At 38.5% G+C, this 23,913-nt stretch overlaps 1 protein-coding gene across 3 annotated transcripts in view; it reads left to right on the top strand.

Annotated features, from left to right (window-relative positions):
* Positions 1-23,913, top strand: part of EFCAB6 (EF-hand calcium binding domain 6) — a 170,245-nt gene that overhangs the window by 109,119 nt on the left and 37,213 nt on the right. For all 3 annotated transcript variants that reach the window (XM_073000833.2, XM_078394209.1, XM_078394210.1), the window contains 5 exons: positions 826-922; positions 2,955-3,073; positions 16,294-16,479; positions 19,193-19,348; positions 23,029-23,227. In XM_073000833.2, the coding sequence (XP_072856934.2) occupies positions 826-922; positions 2,955-3,073; positions 16,294-16,479; positions 19,193-19,348; positions 23,029-23,227 (757 nt within the window). The remainder of the gene's footprint in view (positions 1-825; positions 923-2,954; positions 3,074-16,293; positions 16,480-19,192; positions 19,349-23,028; positions 23,228-23,913) is intronic.

The following is a 23,913-nucleotide window of genomic DNA, read 5'->3' on the forward strand; positions in this document are numbered from 1 at the left end:
CATTGCTTCACTAGACACAGCCCACCAAAATTCATTGATGCTGAGTAATTAAATATGTGTCTAGCAATAGATCTGTAGCATATTCTAAGCTTCTAGAAGAAAATGGGGCACAATTTATCCTTTTATACAGATAAAAAGAAGAAGAAGATAAAGAAGCCAGCAAATAAATTTTCTCCCTTTTTTGACCTCATGTGTATGTCTGCAAGTTTCCTAAAGAAACAGCTTGGAGGGATAGTTTAAGCCTCTTACTCAGATGGATAATATTACTTCAGTGTTGAAAAAGGGGGAAATGCTATGTGCCGTATAAAATTGCTTTGTATGTCATTTAAATGCACTTATCTAAAGAGAGTTCTGACTTTTGGTGGATTGGGCTTCAACTTATGCCTTTAACTTGTGTTCACGATGGAACACTTATGTGTTTCCCATTAAAGAAATCAGTTACCGCTGATGTAACTTTCCAATGAAAATTAGTAATAATTTGCCCAAGCTGCCTCTGATCTCATAGGCATTTTGTCTTTTATGTTATTGCTTTGATTTATAAACATTTTCCCCTCAGATCTCAGCTGTAATTATGCAGTTTGACCAGTCTGCATCTGTAAATGATAACATGGATTAACAGAAGTTTAAAAGATATCATTCCTAACTTGCAGCTGGAGGAGGGTGACATTATTTATATTTCATTTGTATGCAGATGCCTGGGATGTGTTTGTAAAGCTATCAGTACGGAGTATAAAAAGCAAGAAAACAAACAAACCTTGTGGGATATTAATGATCCCATTAAAAGAAGACCACAGTTAGTTATTATAATCATTCTTCCTTTCTGAGACCCAAACAGATAGCAGCGGATGCGGACCTCGCTTGTGAACAAGCTCATTACTATCTTAGTATCAAAGCACAAAGCAGATGGAATGACCTAGCCATGGTAAGCGTCATGCAGTCTTTAAACAAATACGCTTGTCTAGAAAAGATTTGAGAGCTTCACACAATGTTCATCTTTGATGGTATAATTCCTTTTTTTTCCAAACCAAGCACTAAGCTACAATAAATAAATACCTCATTAATGATCAAAACATGTAACAGGTTCTTAAATAAAGTACTGCAGTGTCTGATTTGAAGCTGCTGAGCCTTTTAACCATTGAAATGCAATAGTAAAGCTCCCGCCACCACCTATAGATATATAGGTACATGTGTTTTCGGTGTTGCTGTTTTGTAGCAGCGAGGCTATAGGAAGAGCCGGGGAACGTTATTTTTGAACTGCCATTCTCAGAATACTCTAGTCAGCTGTTTATGTTTATGCCATGAAACACCAACAAACTGCAGCTTTGATAGGCGGTGGTAATGATATAAACTGCAGGCACTCTACTTTGAAATGCTAGTGGGTAATTCTACTCCACCTCTGCATTGGGTGCTATAATTGGACAGTACAGTACTTAAAGGAGTGATTTGGCAGAATGACTTGGTCCCAGCAGAGGATTTTTAGAAGGAAGAGACGCAGAGTGGCTAGGTTGATTGGGGTGGACAGTTTGGGTTCACATGTGCCTTTAATGAGCTACAACAGCACAATAGTCATGTAGTCTGTTGCAGAAAAAGCAACATTGTCAATCAATAAATCTGTTAATGATCAAGTAAATGTTAGTCTTTAAGGCATCACAAGGAGGAGGAGCCAGGCACAGCCAGGGAAAGCCTTGTAGCGCAGTGGTTAAATTGCTGTACTGCAGCCAAAACCTCACAATCCGCAGTTCAATCCTAGGTAGCCGGCTCAAGGTTGACTCAGCCTTCCATCCTTCTGAGATCGGTAAAATGAGTACCCAGCTCATTATGCAGGCAATATGTAGCCTACATAATTAACCTGTAAACTGCCCAGAGCGTGCTTTAAGTGTTATGGGGTGGTATATACAGCACACTTTGCTTTTTTGCGTTTACTTCTCTTTTCACTTTTGTTTTATATTTTTCATATAACATCAACAAAAATTGTAATGGTGCCTAAAAGTTTTATTTCTCATGAGATGCGTTTGATGAAGTGAACTAAAGTTTACAGAAGCTTATGCCAAAAAGAACATGTTAATCCACTAGATTTGGGGTGGGGGTAATTTTAAGTGTTTACAGTATTTATTTCATATATCATACCAACTACTAGTGTGCCTCTAATTCAAAGACATACCAGCTGTAGGGAGTTAGACATAAGTAAACATTTCTTATATTGGGAGAAACCCCCTTGTGGTGGCAGAAATGCCCTTGTAACAGCAGAGCCCTCTCTTGCTGGCTTATCTCAAAAAATTTCCTATAGAACCTTTCTGCCAGGCAAGATCTGCTGACAGAAGAACCAGAAAAGGGGAGAAGAAGGGCAGAGTGGAGCAGAAGCTCATTTTGGCAAGATGCAAACCTCTTCTAGCCCAGGGACATAGCCACAAAGCAGGGACCACATTAGGCCGAGGTGAAGGTAACTCCTTATGAATTTCCACCACCTGTAGTCTGGAAGGGGTTGGGTTCAGCACATTTTCAGCTGGTCTGGTGCTGACTCAGCTGGCTCTTGGCCATCTAAGATTGCACTCTTAAGAATTATGCAGTGGCATAGTGTTGTATCTCAGTATTCAATCTGAAAGAACGTAGTTGCCTCAAAGCTCAAGTGGTGCCTTTAATATCTCAAACTTGTACAACACATGAAGCGTGTGATGTCAAATTTGTGAAATAGCACTTACAAGCCATATTACAACACCTGCACGTGCAGGCCAAGTCACTCCTCCACAACCCATTCACAGATGTTTGCCACAAGCATGTATCCCTCAATGTTCTCCTCAGTTACTGAGAAGACAAATAAGAATCTCAGTCTCCACATCATCAGACATGTTGCCACTTTTTATTTATAGTTCCTGTAGTTCACTGAGATAATAAAGTATTGGGTTTTTGTTAACAATTATACTAGCACTTGCTATTAAAGAAATCTTGTATTTTAGCATTTCCATGAATATGATAGTGATGGAAATGGCCTAGTTCTGAAGAAGGATCTGAAAGATGTCCTATATAGATGCGGCATCCCCATGAATCCCAAAGAATTTGAAAAGCTCTGGGCACGGTAAGGTTGTTCTAACTGTATCTGTTTTTTCTTTCCTTTCACTGTGGATTTTAATGTCTGATATTAAAAGGAGAATTCCATCATTATGATTTCTGATGGCTTATTTCAGATAAACAAGCCCATTTTGCAAGAGTAAGAGGGAAATCTTTTTCTCCCACAGTCCTGGCCACAATTTTATTCTAGGTTTACAGTCTCAGTCCTTCCTCTTCTCAAATGTTTCCTGTATTGTTTCGTAGACCGGTTTAAAATAGTTGAATATACAGAACAATCAACTATGAAAACTCAACAACCCAGTAAGACCTGAATGCCTTCAATCACATTCATTTCTTAACCTCTGTACAGCTCATGATCCACCCAACCAAATGCATTTCATCTGCAGCCCTGTACTGCAGTTTGACATATCTCCTGTTTTTGGAATCTCAGGCAGTCAAAAATAAATATTAGGCTAATCAAGCCCTGAGGGTGCCCCACAGGCTTTTGGGCTCAGTTCAGTCTGATGGGCTGCTAGAAATGCAAGGCCGAATTAGTTAATTAATTAATTGAAATATTTTAAAAAGGATCCAAGGTGGCTTACAAAAGAAACAATATTAAAAGCTAAAACAATGAATTATTATAATATTTTATAAGAATTAAAGAAATATAATATTAAAATAGTAATCGCTAAAATAATAATAATAATACATTAACAACAATGATAAAACACATCAGTTCCTTTCCCCCCCCCAAAAAAAACCCTCTTAGACAGCCAGTCACTAAGAAAAAGCCTGCTTGAAGAGAAAAGTTTTGCCTGCTTGTGGAAGGACTGTAAAGATGGGCCCGGCCTGGCCTCTTGAGGGAGGGAGTCTGGGAGCAGCAACAGAGAAAGCTGTCTTCTGTGTACCCAACAAATGGAGCTGTGAAGGTGGCGGGACCAAGAGGAAGGCCACTCCTGAGGATCTTACAACCTGGGATCCTCCCATAAAGGGAGACACAGTCCTTAAGATAGCTTGGACCCAAGCTATTTTAGCCATTTATAGATCAAAACCAGCACAACGCATTGTGCCCAGAAATGGATCACCAGCCTGTGAAGCTGCTGTAACAGGAGAGTTGTGTCATTCCTGACTACTTTATTTCTTAGTTACATTGTTATCCTGCCTTTTTTCCAGAAAGCTTGGGGCAGCATAAATAGTTGTTTTCCTTCCCATATTCCCATATTTCCTTCCCTACAACAATACTGAGAGATGATTCAGGCTATGGTGGGTCATGACCCAAGATTACCCATTGCTTTTTACACTTCTGTGCCTCTCCCATAGTCCAGCTCTCTTAACCTTTATACAGTGGTGCCTCGACTTACGACCATCCAGACATACGAACATTTCAAGTTGCGACCAGCTCCGGCTGCAAAATTTTGCTTCAAGTTGTGGCTGGAGCTTCGAGTTGCAATCAAAAGAGGCAGGGAAAAAGGCGGGGAATTCAAATTAAAGGGCTAATTCTACTCCACCTCTGCATTGGGTGCTATAATTGTACTTAAAGGAGTGATTTGGGAGAATGACTTGGTCCCAGCAGATGATTTTTAGAAGGAAGAAAAGCAGAGTGGCTAGGTTGATTGGGGTGGACAATTTGGGTTCACATGTGCCTTTAATGAGCTACAAGAGCACAATAGTCATGTACTCTGTGGCAGAAAAAGCAACATTGTCAATGTTGGCGAAGAGCTTCTTTGTAGCTCTTTCGCCCCAACGGTTAGTGTGCATCGGAGGAGGCTTCAGACTGCTTGGTGCTGCTTTCTGCTCATGAGCAAGCACATTTACTGTGTTTTGATTTATGGGTTTGGGTTTGGGGGGTTATGTTTCTGTGCTCTGGGGGGTGTTTTTGTGTGTTTTTGTGACTGCAGTGTGTGTCTGTGTATGTGTGTGTGTGTGTGTTTTCCTTTGTTTTTCAGCCCCATCACATTCCAATAGGGCTGAGTGTGGTGTGTGTGGTTTTTTGTGTGTTTTTTCCCCAGCCCCATCGTATTCCAATGGGGTTGACTGTGGTGTGTGTGTGTGGTTTTTTTGTTTTGCTTTTCAGGCCCATCGCATTCCAACACGGCTGTCTCTGTGTGTGTGGGTGTTTTTTCGGCTGTGAGTTTGTTTGTATTTTGTGATTTTTTCCCCCTGCTGGAATGGATTAATCCCGTTGCAATGCATTCCTATGGGAAGTGGTGCTTCGACTTACAACCATTTCGAGTTACGTCCATCTTCTGGAACGGATTATGGTCGTATGTCGAGGCACCACTGTACTGTTTCAGTTTCTTAACATTCCACTGAATTATGGTGAGTGGTACCTGAAGTATCTGTAAGCATATTGCAATAAGAAACATAGTACAAATATGTAAACACTGTTAGAGTATCTTTCCTTGCTTCTAATTCCCAGTTTCTGTCTTCTCTAAAAAAACAATGTTTCAAGCACTTGTATTTACAGAAAAGGAAAAAAAATTCCCCCTCAGTCTTAGTGTATCAGGCACTTTCAGCTGTTTCTTAAGGCAGACTAAAATATTTTGTTTTAAAAAAACCCTGGTTTTCTTACCAAAAATTCTACTGTTCTTTTGTAAGAAGCTGTTTTCACTATGTCTTGAATGTTCAATTTCCATAAAGAAAGAAATAAAAGCCATCTGTGCTAAGTCTACACAATGGTGTACTTACAGATTTAACACTTACACATTTATTATATGTATGAATAGCTGTTTGCCTGGTCATCTTTAGTTACTGGGCATTAACTCCAGAGAAGACAGAGAAGTTTGTAATAGTTGGATATCTTCCTCCCTTTTGTAAGCAACATAGAGTTGACCTAATGCTTAGAAAAGTTACTTTTTCCAGACTCCAATTCCCAGAACTCCCAGCTGGCATGATTTCTGCAGTGTAGAACAGTAACATTTCAAAGCTCTAGACTGTGGTAATGTCTACAGCATGCTAGCATAGATGAGCATTACCCCAGTAAACTAATCTACAAGGCCATTGCAATTAGAGTAGAAGTCACAACAAACAGAATTTCCCTGCTGGGGTCTGGCACTTTGGCCAATGGTTTCCAACCATCAGGACTTCCATGGTCTTCTTGCCACTCTATCTTCTATATGTTTTGTGTCAGTCTTTCTTTTCTGACTCAGTATCCCTATGGCCCTTTCTTTCTTCAAGATCCTGCTTTTCAGAGAACTAGCTACACATAACATTCTTCATGAATATAAACCAATAAAATGGAAACCTTTCTCCGGTTCAGAGCATAAAAGTCAGGGATGAGATACAGAGCACTTTGGGAAGAAACTTTATTTCTCTTTGAGCCCCAGAGAAGCCCTAGAATATCATTTAGAATCTAAATAAAACATAAAATCTCTGGTAAAAATACCATTCTTAAAAAGCCCAAAGGTGGTTTAAAACACATAATTCCACTGATTTCTTCTCGGCTATAGGACAGCCCTGTGAATGCTCTTCCTATAGCTATTTACATGAACTCTGAAATATTTCAGAAGATATTCAACTAAAAAACATGGAAGCAATTTATATTATAAGTATAAAAAATGACAAGACACTATAAGGCTGTTCCTCACTTCATGCATATTGCAAGCTAAAATCTGACAGACTTTAACAGTTCTCCTTTTTGAAAGTCAGAGATGGGCACAGGTTTTTGAAAAATTTCTCTCATAAATTATGTCTGGAATATAAAACTATGTTGTGAATGTCATTTGCCCACCCAGCCCGGAATATAGAGTAGAGACACAGTAGTTGGATAAAACTAGGGCCACAACTTTATTAAACTATTTAAACTTTTAATTCCCCTTTCACAAGGGGGGGCTACCATAGTGCAATTTCATCTGACTTCAGTGTACCACTTTAACTGGATCAGGCCACCAAAGGTGAGTTCCTATTGTCGAAGCATGCTTACCTCTGTCCAGCACATCTTCAGCTATCCAAAAACCAGGAATTCCCCACACTGCTTCAGTCACCGAGCCTCGAGACCTTAGGGGCACTGCTGCCTGGGAGATTCCCTTAACTCATCCCCCTTTCCTATAACCCCTTTCTCAACAATCATGGAGATGGGTTAATTGCCACCTTCCTCAGGTGTCCCAATGGAACTCACCCATACTCCTTACTTTCGCACTACCCACCACGGCATAGGGGCTATTTATATACCCCATGCCCGCCATCCAAGCCGAAAATTTCAGCCCAAAGGCCCCCTTGCAAATCACGTATGAAAATATCCAGGCCCGCATCAGACAAATACACATCATCATCTCTGTACAATTCAGGCCGTCTCACCAGTGTGTCTGGGTATAACACCACTGACCCCAGGCCAGCCTTCATGGCTTTTCCAACCTCCCAGTTGACTCCATGCCTAGTGTGGTTAATACTTCTGTGGTCACACTCAGCCCACCATACCAATCTTGGTATTATGCCCGACCAGATAGTACTTACTCCCAGGAACCTAGCTTTACCAGCCCAGAAATCATCAATCACTTGTAGAATAAGTAACTTGCCCTTCCGCTGAGTCATGTCGTTACCACCCAAGTGAACACACTTCTGCATTACTCTGGGATGCCAAATTCAGGAAACCATTCCAAATCATGCCCGTTCGCCCCATCCACTCAAGTGTAGACTAGGCTCCTAGACCCAAATTATGACCCCAACTGGTCCGGGAAGCATGCTTGGATGCCCAAAATATATAACTGTGGCCACAAACAATAACTTACAAATGTCTCCTTGGCAACTCAGAACCTGCAAGATAAAAAGAAACAGTGCCAGAACCTACTGTGGCAATGAACAAACATAAGCTTGAAACCTACAGGATGACCCCCTTCCCACCTTCTTTATTTGCTCATCACCATATCCCAGGGCAGCTGCCGTAGATGCAGCACCAATGTGGAAAGAGTGGGTCCTGAATTTCCAACCTACAATGCCTGCATTATGCAAAGCCCTTGATGTAACTGTCCAAAACTGGTACTTAGTCAATAGTGACATATCGCTATGGCAAAGCAGCTCACCAGCCACTTCGCCCCTCATCAACTTGTAATCTTGCATAGCCCTAACAGGGCACAATTTTAAGATGGAACAGCAGCCCAAAGAAATTATTTTTCCATCTCTCATTTGGTCAGCCTTAGAGCTCCTCAGATGGACAATGATCCAGTCTTTGAAGACCAGCACATCATCCATCTGTAAGGCTGAATGGGACTGGTCAATTTTAAAAGCCCTCACCAACTCACTAACCCTAAATGCCCCCCAAAATGCAAGGAGTGTTGCCGCTCTGAACAAGGCAACCTCATAACTGTGCAACCTCATAACTTTGCAAACTGTGGCATTCACCCAGGTCATGAATATTCATATACTATTTGCATAGACCAATGGGAGTGCTGGAGGGGCGGAGTCATAAGGTATAAGAAACTCAGCAAGAGGAGAAGGAGTTTAGATAGACATAAATAAGGTTTTGAGATAGATTTGGAGTTTGGGCAGGAGAGTGGTGGTTGACAGGGATAAAGGAGAATGTTTGTTTAAGAGTAAATAACATTGCTTGTTCAGTCAACACCTGTGTCAATAAACAATTTCTATTTAGTGCTTTTAAAATGACATGGCCTGGACCTCGATTATTAGTAATAAGTATTGTTGATGAAATCAACTGGTGGCAGCTGAGGGGCATATAGCATGAGCTCTTTGTTTGGTGAAACAAGCAGGGGCCACATGGGAATCGTGACAATTGGTGGCACAGCGGTGGGATATGAAACAATCCAATGAAAAGTTGAGTGGGCTTGAGTTTAAAGGTTTTCCTAGCTAGAGAGGGTTAGGATCTGTGGTAAGAAGTGGTTACCCATTGAAGTCTTTGTGAAGACTTAGTTTTGGGACTTCTGGACCCAGATCTGGGGATTCCTAAGAGAAGCAAAATACCTACTCAAGAGAAACCCTTTAACCTCAGGATTTACAAGACCTAGTGGCTAGCTCAAAATCCAGAGCTTTGAGGGGTAAAGGGCAGTGGCAAATAGAGTGGAAGCCTAGGTCAAAATAGATCTGAGGGGATAATAAAAGCTAAGCAGAAGTTGTTCTTGTGTCTGGAGACAAGAATTGCCTAAACCAGTGATGGCGAACCTACGTGCCACAGCTGGCACACAGAGCCCTCTCTGTGGGCATGCAAGCCATAAGTTTGCTAATTACATAGGAAAAGATCAAAGTGAATTTATAGGTGGAAGACACATGGCAGATCTAACTAGAAGAATATTGAATATAATTCATATAAAAACTAAGCATAAATTAAAATCAGGGATAGTTTTATTGGATATTTTCAAAGTGTCTGTGTGGAATGGTCAACATTAAAAATGTTACTGGAGAAGTTAGGAATCGGTATTAGATTTAGAAACACTATTCAAATACTATCCAACAATTAAAACTTTGCAACAGTGTTAGTAAATGATAGTGTAATTATCAAATTTTCCTAAACTGTGGAACTTGACAATTGTCTAGTCCCCAATTTTGTTTGCTTTGGTTATGTAGTTGCTGGTGAATGCAATTAGGGAAGATCAATTAATAAAAGGAATAGGATATGAAAAGGAAATCAAAATTATTTTATTTTATTTGACACTCTATGAACTACAGAAAATCCACAAAAGGTTATGGAGAGAGTTAAGCCACATTTAAGAGAATTTTGAGGAATAACTAGTGTACATATATATATTTGAATAAATCTAAAATGATAAAGAAGGGAAAGAGATTAAGAAAAAATCTTAAAATAAGTAAGGTTATCAAATATTTAAGTATAAATATAACTACAAATTTACAAGAGTTGATCAAGGTTAGTTTTTACAAAATGAAACAAGAAATTAAAGACAAATTGAATAGTTATAGAAGGTTATGGTTATCTTGGTTTGGTAGAATTGTGTTGTGTAAAATAAGATTATACCTAAGGTTAGTTTTCTGTTCTGGGTGATACCAGTAAAGCTATCAGATGAAGATAGCTTTATGAAATAGTGGCAAAATTTAGTGAATAAATTCTGCAGTGGTGATAAAAGAGCAAAGATAAATTTAAAAATGATGATGTAAATCACAAAAAATGGAGGGTTAGATCTTCCCTGTATAAAATTGTATTACATAGTGACTCAAATGAGTTTTATCCCAGATATTATATTAATACAGCATCATTTAGAATTACAGGAAGTTTAAGTTTATTTGGAGAATGTTTTCTCCAAAAAAAAATATAATACAAATTTGGAATAAATTTAGGAAAATATTTAGCCTGATCATCTCTCCATTTAATATCTGTAGTGGATTTAGAGAAATTTCTACAAAATTTGAAAGTTGGTTTCATGAACACATTAAAGAAAAAATATATTATTAGATTAAAAGACTGGAAAGAAAAGATGTCTAATAGAGAACAAATAAGGTTGGTTTTAGGAGGTGAGAGGGATAGCATGGTTTAATGTGATTCAGTTGGAGCAATGAAGAAAAGATTGGGAAAAAAGAAATAATAAATGTAGAAATATAAATGACAAAATTTGAAGAAATAATAGATCAGAGGAAGAAAGAAGATTTTTTAAAAAATGAAAGGGATGATAGACAAAATTTATAAAGTATTAATAGAGGTGGAAGACCAACAATATAGTCTTTGAAAATATGGGAAGTTGATTTTTGTAAGAAAATAAGTACTGAGATGTGCAAGAATATATGGGGTGAAATAATTTTGAAAGGTATGTCTGTGAGAATAAAGGAAAATAGTTATAAAAGAATGTAGTGATGGTATAAACACCATTAAAATTAAATTGTATAGATTCCAAATATTCCATGTGATGTTGGTGATGTGGCCAAGATGTTAGTCCTTATATGTGGTGGAAATGTGATTTCATTTTGAAATTTTAGAAGATAGTATTTAAGGAAATTAATAAAATACTAGGTATTAATTGGAAGCATGACAAACAATCACACTTTGTCTATCTTTGAGAATGATCAATGGGGATGGACAAAAAAAATCTAATTACAAACTTAGTTGTGGATGCAAGACTAATTATAGCAAAAAAATGGAAGGTTAAATATAACTTGCAAATAAGTGAATGGTATGAAGAAGTATGGAATTTAGCTATCAATGATAAGCTGACATGTGGGATCAAAATAAAAAAGGGTTTGTTAAAAATGAATAGATTTAATGACATATGGGGAGATTTTATAGAATTTGTTTTTGTGAAAGGAAAAAGTCAGCACAAGAAACCTGGCAATTTTGGAAAGGACAAGGAGCTTAGAATGTAAAATAAAATGGGTATCTCTCAAAAGGACCCAGGGGGAGAGCAGTGAATGATAGTAACAAGAAAAATTGTGTATAAGAAGTATTATTTGTACTAGACATGGGGACAAATGTAAAAAATGAATCAGGATATTCATTAAATATCCCTGATTTGTGATATTTGTTGCTTCGTATTCTTGGGATTCAGAGACCCCAATGAATATGAAGCAATGAATACAACCCTTTTATTTTCGTCCCTTCATTTCCTATCCGTGGGTCAGCTGTTCCTCAGGGGCATAAGCAGGGAGGGATTTTCCCTTCGGGCAGCTTACTAAAGCCTGTCCAAAGGGAATCCCACCCCTGGGGCTGGGGGATGGCTTGGTTCCCCTTTCCTCCTCTTCCTATGCTTGCGCGGCATAAGAAGAGGAGGGAAGGGATCAAAGGGATCTCAAAGCCTGTAGGGCATAGCAAGAGGAGGGAAAGCAAAAGAAAAAAGAAAAAAAAGACCCAATGAATGATGAATTGATTCGTTGTTCATTGGGTCACTGGGGGCAATTCATGGGTCGTGCGTGGGTCATCAAGTTTGGTGTTTCATCCCTATCTCTTATTTGTACTAATTATGATATTGTTATTTTTGTAGCCATTAATGTTATTTTCTTTTGTATTTCTGTATTTTTGTTTTATTGATTTTGGTTTTTAAAAAATTAAAAAAAAATGAAAGAACTAAGGTTAAATTAATGCTTTTAATATTGAGTTCATAGCTGAGATGTCACACCTGTTTACAGCGTGAACATCTAAAAAAACTATCTTCATCACTCATCTGATAAAGTAGACTCTAGTTCAAGGAAGCTCATAATGATGGGGTTACCATTGGAATATTTGCCATTAATGTTTAAAACTGAAAACATCTAATTTGTTCAATTACCAGTTGTGGCAATCTCCTCTGAAGACCCTATCCCTCCAGCCCTTCACAAGGTTCTCACTCTTCTTCTTCGCTGCAACCAGATATTGATTCTTTAATATCAGTTACTTATAGAGACAAGTGTACAGGAAACTTAAGCTAGTTTGTCCGAGCCCCCCTCCTGTATTTGTTACATACAGCTATGACATCACCTGCCTGTCACTGCTGAAGCTGTGTGTCATCTACCAATGGCGTGACGGAGGGTGGGACATAAGGGGTGGAGCTGTTGTATATAAGGGGAGTGAATGGTGTGAGGGTTTCAGATAGGGCGTTGAGATAGGGCTTTGAGATAGGGTGGAGATAGGGAGATAGGGCTTGGAGATACTGTGAGATAAGAACTGTGCTATATAGCGAGGGTCTGTGAGAGAGTGTGTGTGATTGTTATATTATTATAGTGCTTGCTTTATTATTTATATTCAAGTGATTTACCATTCCTTTTGTGCGTACACAATAAACCTAAGTTTTTATTTTGAAATCATACTTTGGCCTGAAGCTTTATTTGAGGGAATGGTTGGTGGCAGTGGAAACGAAGAGTGATTGAGTGTGATGTAACGGCCCCTTTGTGAGGTATAAGGTGGCTGTTACAGTATTGACCTGGTTGGAGTGCAGTAGGAATGGGGCCCTATGATCACAATAGTTGCTTGAGATCAGAGAGGCCAGCTCTCTGAGTCAGCTTCTAATTAGGTCTGTGTTTTCAGGTGAACCTTCTTATCATTCGATCCTGAAGAAGTTAATTGGGAGTGGCCAGCTGGCTCCTGAGTAGCCATTCTCAACCTTGGTGCTCCACACATTTTAGGACTGTAATTTGCAGAATCCTTGAGAAATGCCATGAGCTCTTGGCTGTGCTAATTAGGACTTCTTGGTATCACAGTGCAAGTGCATTTATAGGGCCCTGACTGGGCTACCTAGTATGAATCTAGTTTTTGAAGGAAGTTACAAAACATTTTCTGGATGGGGAAGGGGGCAGAAGGGCATTTAGAAGCAATCTTTTGAACACTAACATTACTTTTTAAAATCTTGTTTTTTTTAAAATATTAGATTTTAAAAGGCTTTTCCTAGTCCAAAAAGGTAACAAATTTAATGTTACTGTTAACATTTTTCCAAGCTTTGTAACTAAAATCTGTACAAGCTGATGATAGAATAGGTATGGAGATAGTTCTGGAAGTAGCTATAGATGTATGCATATACTTACATAATGTAAGCTAAACGTATTAGTATTCTATATGGTCTGCCTTCTACATATATGTGTGTGTGTGCATGTGCGTGCATGCATGCATGTGTTCATGTGTGTGTGTGTGTAGAAGGCAAGGTTATATCTGGTTTAAGTCACAGGTACTGAATATAGTTTTAAAGTGCCTTGACAATATGGTTTATTTCCTAGCAGTGATTCATCATTGCATTATTTCCTACATCATTGCTTTTCAGTTTATTTTCTTACTCCTTAAAGATGTTGTGTGACAGTGTGTCTTTAGCATTAAGCCATCTGCTATACATGCTCCACTTTAGATAGCTTGAAAACAAAATCCTGCTTCCCATGTGATTAAATCAAGTAATTGCAATCAACATGGGAAAATTTAGAAGTGGAGTATAGTGGGAATTAACCTATAGAAAATTAAAATATAAACTATAGAATATCAAGAATAGAATAATGGAATGATGCTGTTTAGTTCATGACCCCATGGACCAGAGCATGCCAGGCCCTCCTGTCTTCAGGCAGAATAGATAGGCATCCTTCAGTCTCGAAAGACTATGGTAACGTGCTCTGTATGGAGGACCTGGAACAGCATCTAGTGTGGCTGAGGAGGCCAATTCGAGAGTGACAATCCCTTCCACACTGAAGACAAATCCAATCTGTCCCCTGTCCAGCTCCCTGATTTTGCTGCTTTTGTGACTTCCTCTTTGCCTCAGCCTGCTGGACAGACAGAATAATGGAATACTAAACAACAAATAGTCATCAATATTTTCGAAAATTAGAATGTAGCCCATAGAAAATTGTTATCTAAAACAGTCTGTCTGTCTTTCTCTCTATCTATTTATCTGTCTGTCTATCATCTTGACCAAGCATGGAAGCAATATCAAGCCTATATTTTAAATATTAGGAATTGAAATGGAACTAACTGTTAGTCGTCCATGCACTCCTAACATAGGGCACTTTTAAACCACATTTCACTAGAGAATAGTTTCCATACTGATTTGTTTCCCAAACAGCCCCAGCACTTTGCAAATAGATTATGGGATTCCTAGTTTATAAGGGGCAGCTGGCATGTCTACAGCTTTCACTTAGGCCAATATTTCTAATAAAATATTCTATACTGCTTATAATCAAGTTGGCTTATAATATTGATAAACCCTACAGTCCCTTCTGGCCTGGCCAACCAGTAGTGTAGACCAAACTCTTTCTAGAGAGCCTTTTCTGCCAATACCAGTCTCACAGATAAGCTTCCAGGGAACAACAGTATTTCTAGGAAAACAGCTTTGGAAAATTACTTTTTTAAACAGATGCATTCCAATTACCCATTAAGGTGTATGAAAAGGTTATTTATCACATAACTCCTTCCCATGGGAGGCCAGGCTGGTCCCTTCTTTGATGTCCTTTCACAGGCCAGCAAAGACCTTTCTCTTCAAGAAGGCTTCTTTATAAATGGCTGCCTAAAAGGCAACTCTCTTTCTCAAGTCTTTAAAATAATTTTTAATATTGTTTTAATATTGTAAGCCAGCTTGAGGGAAAAGGGAGAGAGAGAGAGAGAGAGAGAGAGAGAGAGAGAGAGAGAGAGAGAGTGTAGACAGAATAATGTAATGTTTTTGACTTTTGACATCTGAGCAAAAGTAGTAAAAATATCATTTATTTATTTATTTATTTAATTTATACCCCGCCCCTCTAGACCATGTCTACTCGGGGCGGCTGCATCTGTGGGAATGTTTTGACCTAAAGTTCTGATATTTTTTAGAGCGAACTGGCAGTCAAAATAAGCAAAGTTCCTTATTAGCAATAGTAAAAAAAAGAGAAAAAAAGAAAATTATTTCTTAGCATTATCCAACTAGTGCTAATAACAATAACAATAACAATAACAATAACAATAACAATAACAATAGTATTAGTATTAGTATTAGTATTAGTATTAGTATTAGTATTAGCATTAGTAGTACTATTAGTATTAGTATTAGTATTAGTATTAGTAGTAGTAGTGGTGGTGGTGGTGGTGGTGGTGGTAGTATTAGTATTAGTATTAGTATTAGTATTAGTATTAGTATTAGTAGTAGTAGTAGTATTAGTATTAGTATTAGTATTAGTATTAGTATTAGTATTAGTAGTAGTAGTAGTAGTAGTAGTAGTAGTAGTAGTAGTAGTAGTAGTAGTAGTAGTAGTAGTAGTAGTAGTAGTAGTAGTAGTGTATTTTGGGAAATGACCCAAGCAACCACCTTTTGATAAAAGGTGATTTAGTAGAAATAAATTAGCTAAAATATCTTCTGACTGTACTTTTATTATTGCAAGTTTTCTTATGTTTGTAGTGACAGCTTTCTTGTATACAAAATATAGATTAAACAAAAGTATGTAAAATAGTATCAGATTGGCTGATTCAACTTTCAAGTAAAAGTGATAGAATTAGAAGGTAAAATGTGGCTAGTTCATAGAGAGTGATATATCATAGATTCACCCAGAAGAGGGCTGAAAAATTTATGCAAGAATGTCTGGATGAATTTTCATTTTAAAATGCTAAGAAATGTCTGAGTTCTACACAAACAACAAAAACTCAACCACACAGAGAGGAATGTCTAACATGGGACAAATCCACAGGCTGTTTCTGATCCCTTGGTGTCTACATGTCAATACACTGCATACTGATGCTGGTAAAGTGTCAGACCTTGATTTGACAATGTTGTTGATAAGATGTTCCTGCAAAATTCAGGGTAAAGTAAAATGCTTATTTCCTAATGCGAATTTTATGTACTTCCTCCAAGAAGGAAACAGAACAGAATGCTCCATAGTCTTATTGTATTAAGTCTGTAAAATATAATACCTGATGATAGATAACATGTCTTCTTGTGTCTTTTACAGGTATGATGTCAATGGCAAGGGCTACCTTACCCATAAAGAATTCCTGCAAAAAATGGGTGTGGAGACATCTCCTGACATTGGCATCAATAAGCAATCCATGTCAGAAAATTATGTACGCTTTTTGGATCATTACAAAAGAAAGGAGAAGAAACACATTGACATCAATGAGATTATATTCAAGATCAGGTAAACAAATTGCTGTATCACTGGATCTGTGCTTAGAAAGGTAACAGTGGCTGGTATGATTCTGAATCAGTGAACCTGTGGCTGCTCCTTATGGTGGGCAGAGGACAAGTATTTTAAATTTCAACACACTAGGGGGTATTATTTTTCTCTTTGGAGGCCTGTCATGCTTTTCAGTACTTTCAGGATACTTCCTCTATGTCCTCTATGGCAAGATAGTAACAATCGATATTTCAAACATTCTCATGAGATGGAACAAAGACAAATGGAAAGAGAGAGATGGCTATAATGTTCTGTTTCCAAGTAATAAGCAAATAGTTGTAGAATTCACGAACTGTGAGATTCTCTGTATTTGGAATTGATACAGATCTTAGTTTTCCACTTTAGTATCTGATTTTTTGGTGGTGATTTTCCCTACAAAATGATTCACACAAATAGTGACCTTAGTGGAGAAATCCACTGCATAACGGCCCCAAACCACTCGGTGTATTTTGCTTCATAATATGGCTACTAAATGGGGAACTCTATTGCTATTTTTAGGATCTTCCTCTCCTACAAATCCCCGGAGCATATGTGAATAGGGGTGGGAATGATCATTGGCTTCTTCATCACCACCCGTCTATTTAAAGAGGGAAGATGGTAACCGAAGTGAAGATTACAATATCATTTTAAATAGCAATTTTTTTCATTGTCATGTGACACAGTGCTAAGTATCTCACTGTACCTAAACCACTACATATTTATAGTGCAGGGCCCAACTGCTCTTCTATGCTGCTCTTTCAATATAATCCTAAATGTTTGGTAGAACATAATCAGTAGCTTACAATTTAGACACAGTTCCACTGAGAAATGGATCTTAGATTTAATATTCAAGGAGGAGGGGGAAATCTGGGTATATTATTTTTTCCTTTTGTTTTAACCGAAGAGCAGAAATACCCCAAATTAGCAGCAAGTCTCCGGCACTTCAAGAGAAATACAAAACAATTCGCAAATGAAGATTGGGTGGCAGTGAGGTTTTGGGGTTTAAAAATGCTTTTGGCAGTCTATCTGGATCTGTCATTTAAAATGTATACTTGGTGTTCAGTTTTGTTTTATGTGGGTTTCTTTCCCCATGATTGGAATAATTACTGCTTGGCAACCATTTATGCTCAGTCCAAGAAATGGCTGAATGTCTCAATTTTTCTAAAAATAAAAATAGAAAGAAAGGGTTTGATTGCTGTTTAAAAAAAAACAAGAAGGTATACATGGAAGATAGCTTTTCATCACTATTGCTGTCATGGAAATGAAACTGTGTAGCATGCATCAGAAAGAGATTCCAGGTTGTTTCTGCAGACATTATCTTGCAGATTTATATGTTAGTAAAAATAAAATGCTGTCACAGATCAAGATCCAACTAATAATGATTGTATATCTATATATGTATAGCGTCTCCAGTGTTTATAGTGCTTCTTACTCAGTATGCCTCTAATTTTTACAAACTGCCCTGTAAGCTAGGGCAGCATTATTGTCCTCATATGCAGATGCAATTTAGGTGTATGAGGACGAGAGAATAGTGCAATATTTAAGGAGACCTAGTGAATTCGTAACTGAGGTGCCCCAGTCCACAATTCACAACTCTGGCTTTTAAGTTTTGCCCTGCCATCTTGCAGCCAGGCACAGGGTTTTAAAACTCCCCTTGAAGGGAGGGAAGGGGACTCTCCCACCACATCTCTCCTTCACCTATTGTATGGCATCTCACAGAAGGAGAAAAATTGGAGACAAGAACCGAGGAATCAGTGGGTATTAAGAGCTGCAACTGCCTTATCTTTCGCCTGACACCTTACCAGCTCACCAGTTTCACTGCACTCTGTTTTATGCTTTATCATGAGAAACTGAGCATAATGGAGGCAAAATATCCCTTCTGCCCAAATCAGTGCCACAAGGTTGCCTGGGCTCAGGCATTGGCCTTGATCAGTTTCAGCATCCTTTCATAGGTGTTAGGCTTTGGACAAGGAACAGAATGCTGTCAGACTGGTAACCCATATTTTTGGGTTCATTCTCATGGCTTCAGACACCTTCTAGAAATTCTCAGATGCATCCTCCCTCCCCTGCCCCATTAATTTGCATGTTCGAGAGCTGCCACTGCTGCCATGGCTGCTGTTACTGAAATTCATGCATTTGCCTTTAAATTTGTGAGTCTCTACATTGTCTGTCTGTCTGACTCTCCCTCTCTCTCCTTTTCCCCCTCACACAACAACACATTCATGTTGCAGTTGTTGCTGATATTACAAGTGATGTCACAAGCCCCTAGGTTCATACTTTGTTTTGTCCTTGAGAGTGGGATCCCACTGACTTGGATGGATTATATTATATTATATTATATTATATTATATTATGTTATGTTATGTTATGTTATGTTATGTTATGTTATGTTATGTTATGTTATGTTATATATTAAATAATGGCTTGCAGATTCTGGCTTACTGAGCTGCATTAAGTGCAGTCAGCCATCTTTTGTGGGATTCTAGTTGATCCTAACCCCAGTGCCTCTGCAGTTTTTATTTCAGTCAGTAAAATCAGGTGGTGTATTCATTCTTGGTTTAAAACAAATGTACATACCGGTACATGGCTGGCAGGTTGTATACAGACCATTTTCAAGCCAAAAAATTGAATATATTAAATTTATAATTTAGATTCTTTAACAATAGTACTAAAGTGAACATTTGTTTTCTTTTAGAGAGAAGTACCACACCTGTTCCCAGGACTTCCACAAGGCCTTTTTGCAACAGGATAAAAACAGGGAAGGCTATATATCACTGGGCAGCCTACGTAAGCTGCTGGAAGACTTTCAGTGCTGCCTTGGCTATGAACAGTATAGTGAACTTTTATACAGGTTGTTATGATTGGCACTACTTTAATAGATCTACCCTAATGCATTAAGTACACATTCCTCTGATTTAAAAGTACCGATAATAAAATAGGTTCAAGTGATCCTCACATATAGATTTGGGATATCAGTCTGTTTGCTTCTCATGGTGTTATCAGCTTTGTTCATTTTGAACGGCTGGGCTTTGAATTTTTCTTTGCACAATGCTACTGCTTAGTAGGTCCCATCAATTTATTTTAATTTAAGATAGAGTTATGTAGTTTTTAGAGGTTCAGTATCCCCAATTACCTTCTACACAACAGAGGTAGTACATTGCACCTCTGGCAAATTTTAACTTCTGGTATACTGTTGGTATGTCTCAAAATTAAAGAGTCCAAGCAATTAGTAAGCTATTTAATTTACTTTATTTTAGAACACACACACAGAGAGAGCAAAAGCTGAAGAGGAAGGGAGGCCAACAATATAATCACTCTGTAATTGTGTATTCTTGAAGGCTTTCATGGCTGGGATCCAATGGTTGTTGTGGGTTTTCTGGACTGTTTGGCTATGTTCTTAAAGTTTTTCTTCCTAACATTTTTCCAGTCTCTGTCACTGGGATCTTCAGAGGATAGGAGTCAGAACCCCTGTCCTCTGAAGATGCTGGCCACAGAGACTGGTGAAATGTTAGGAAGAAAAACCTTAGGAACATGGCCAAACAGCCTGGAAAACTCACAACAACCACTCTCTGTCTCAGAGAGCTTTTGCTGTAGTTGCATCAATAGAAATTATGATTTTTAATCTCCTTTTGTGGAATCGCTAAAAAATAATATACACTATAGCTACTGTGTACCTTTATAAATTCCATATAGCAGAAGAACCTCAAACTTCTTGTGTAAGCCCAAGGAACAGGCAATACCTGACCAAAGCTGAGAATATAATAGACCTTTTAAAGGTAAAGTATATTTACCTTCCTATGCAAAGCGAGACTTAAAATTGCATAGATCACATGAGACCTATCCAAAGAAGTCTCTCCTTTTTTTCTGAAAGAGAGGTGACATGGAAAATAAAATATTTTTCCCTCCACCTATAAATTGACTGAAGAAGCCCCCTTCAATTAAGCCTCTAATAAGAATTTTAGCTGCATATTCTTTTCCTCAAAGACTTTTTGATGATAAACACTTCTATTCATTGTAATTTTCTGCCAACTAGTCCTTTCTAGATCGAAGAGTCTTTTCTCCCCCTCCACCCTGCCTTAAATAATAGAGTAGATTAGCATATGCATTCAGTTTTATTACTAAAATTTTAATACCAACTTGGCAATTTATTCCTCCGCTGAAGTACGTTGATTATTTCCCTTTCCACTGAGTCTCTAACATCTGAGCCAGCTTGACACTGGCTAATATGTGGATTGGAGTGCTCTGCAGCTGCAAGATGCAAACGCTATTGCCGGGCGGAGAGAGGAGGGGTAGTTAGCAGCACATATGTGGGTCCATGTATTATTATTATTTTTCTCCAGCCCCATTTTTTTGTGTCAAGCCGCCTCATTAAAACTGTTTTTCACCCCTTTAATTAGTTATTGTTGCCAATGAATATCCTGGCAGTTGGTCACTTTGGAAAGAATCATCAGTGTCTGATTTACAGTGAAAACAGACCATAAGAGGTACTTTGGTGGAAACATTTAATGCCAGAAATGGAACCTTCTGCTTCAGATCTTCATTACTGGCCTTGGCTGATCTTAAAAAGCTTCCAACATTCACATCTATATCTTTTGAGAACTATGTGAGGCAGAAAGGAAGAAGCATGTCTATAATTAATCAGAACAAGGATAGCTTTCAGGTAGCTGATTTTGGCCCCCTAACAAAGAGATAACAAATTGCCAATTATTTGCTTTATTTTTGCACTTTTGCTACAGGAGTGGCAGCCACTGTTTGGCTTTCCCCACCCTTCAGGCACAAAGATACCTTGGCCAAGGTAAAAACAGAAAAAGACTTTCTTGATCTGTATGATAAGGGACCTCATCTAGCAGAGGTTGGCATTCTTAGGTAACTGCTGATGCCCTAGTATCTCCCTAGGGCTCATGGGTGACCTGACACTGCAATCAAAAAGCAGAAGCTGTTGCTGCTTTCCTCTTTCTTTTAAAATGATGAGGCTTGCCTCTCTAGGGACCACACCTAAAATACAATTTTGCAAAGCCAGAAAAGATGTGTAAAAGGGCTATCCATATGTTAAAATAGCCAGAACCACAGTCTTGTGAGGCGCAAGGTCACAACATCTGAGACTGTTTAGTATAGACTAAGGTCAAATAAAAAGGAGACATGGTATATAGGTGCTCAGAATTATGTATGGCATGCAGAAAAGTTGACTGGGAGATGTTTTTCTCTCACACCTATCGAAGTTGGAGGATCAGAAATTCAGGGCAAATGAAAGAAAGTGCTTTTCGAGGCAGCACATTGTTACACTTGGAGGGGGCCAGGAATGGAACCGGGGACCTTATGGATGTAAAATGTGGTCTAACCCTGACCCACCACCCTTTGCTTGAGATAGCCTTGACTGTCTCTCTTTATTTTCATTCTTCTGCTGTCAGAAAATTCTTTCTGCATCTGACAGGCAGGTCAAAAAGAGTTTAAAGACAAATGCAGTGCTGTAATCCTGCACACTCCCCATGTCCTGTAGAAAAGAGATGCATAAGTATGGAGAAACAATGAATTTGTATTATCTAATTTGTTAATATAGGAAATGTTCCTGACTAGCCTTGCAAAGACTTGTCTGCATTCTGTTTTAATTTTCCTTTATAAACTGAACTAATAAAAAATAAATTAGCATCACATATATTCCATTGAATTAGTATATAGAAATACCAATTAGCAATGATGAAAGTAAGGTATTGACAAGCAGCAAGTTATTTGAGTTAGGGCTGGTCCATACCCGCCTGTGTAGCACAATGAAGAGTTTCTTTTACTCCGTTGTTTGGCATTTAATGTGCTGGCACTGAATGTATGAGCTGCCTTCCTTGAAAAGTACTGTATCTTGAAGTGACGTAAGTTTCTTTGTGGTGCTTGAAGAATAAAGGTTCTTCACACACGCAGGTCTCCACTCACTGTTGTCATAATGAAATAATGAAAGTGGGTGTGTTAACTTTGCCAGTTCTTAAAAACAGAAAAAAAATTTAGCAAGTTTAGCACTGGTCCTTACACTAATCATTATTTTAAGGTATTTTATGTCACCGTCACTTGATTAGGTTATGTAAAGAAGCTTCTTCCCCCTAGCAGCTCAAGAAGACATAAGCATCTTCCTGGACTTGAAAGCTCTTCCTCTTTGGCGTGACTTTAAAGGACAAAAGTTAAGCAGAAGGTATTGAAGGCCACAAGAAAAGGAATAAATGGGATAGGCAACTTCCTTCCTTCCTTTCTTGGATGTTAAAAAGATTCAGGCTATGCAAGATTGAAATCCAAATAACAGTGTAATCAGTGTAAATATATGCAAATAGAAGATGCTGATTGCCTAGCTTTGTAGCTGAGCTCCTTTTTAAAAATAAAGAACAAAACAACAATCCTCAGCTGGCTGGCAAAAGAATACTCTCACCAATTTACAACTAGATCCCGGAATTGTATAAAAACCTGTGTTGGAGTGATTAATAGCAGCAGCTTTACAGTGCTACTTTGGAAATACAAAATGAATCCTTGGTCCTCTCATTTTTTTTTCCTTAGCTTAGGGATTAGCATCCAGGACAACAAGCTCTCATACTTTGATTTTCTAAGAGCCATTGATGATCGTGCAGCATTCAAACGTTGGAGAAGGAACACTGTGCCACCTGTACCACCCATCAGCTTTGTGCAACTCAGCATAGATGAAGCCATGAGAAAGATTAAACAAATAGTTACAGAGTCATCTGATTTGTTATACAAGGTGAGTGCCATCTTGGCATCATCATTTGTTCATCATTTTGGAGAAGTGGGAGTAGAACATTATGGTCCAAGGCTCAGACCTTGTGGATGCAGAGGATTAGGAGGTGCAGAAGCAGGAGCCATGCACAAAAGATACCCACACCCAGAAATAATTTAGGATCCCATGCTGGTAGAATATACTGTACATTGTCTTTGAGGATGACTCCTCCTCCAAATTCTCCATGAAGGGAGAACACCAGCTGCTGTCATTCCTTCAGTAGGAGCAGCAAGAAATTCCCAGTCCAAACAAATCTTGAAAATATGACATTACTGTATCTTTTTTCCAGGAACAATCCCCCTCATGCTCATCTTTTAACTTTGGTGGCTGATTCCCATTATATTGTTGGTGAAAAGCACAGCAGCTAGTCCTGAGAAGGGCTGAGGCACCAGTAGAACCAAAAGCAAAAGTAGGAAATTGTACCTTCACATGTACATGAAAAGGTTGTAGGACTGCCTGAACGGTCCAGCCCCCACTACCTTGAGCATCCAAAGGGTCATATCCTTCACTACAAGCCTAATTGTACACAGTAGTCACCTTTGAAGAGGCCCTTCCTTTCCAGAAGGTAGCAGCTGGGGAAAGGGCCTTAAACTCTTTGACCAGGAATACTTGATCTGTCTGTCTGTCTGTCTGTCTGTCTGTCTGTCTGT

The sequence above is a fragment of the Pogona vitticeps genome, chromosome 5 (genome assembly GCF_051106095.1).
Source record: "Pogona vitticeps strain Pit_001003342236 chromosome 5, PviZW2.1, whole genome shotgun sequence".
Classification (NCBI taxonomy): domain Eukaryota; kingdom Metazoa; phylum Chordata; class Lepidosauria; order Squamata; family Agamidae; genus Pogona; species Pogona vitticeps.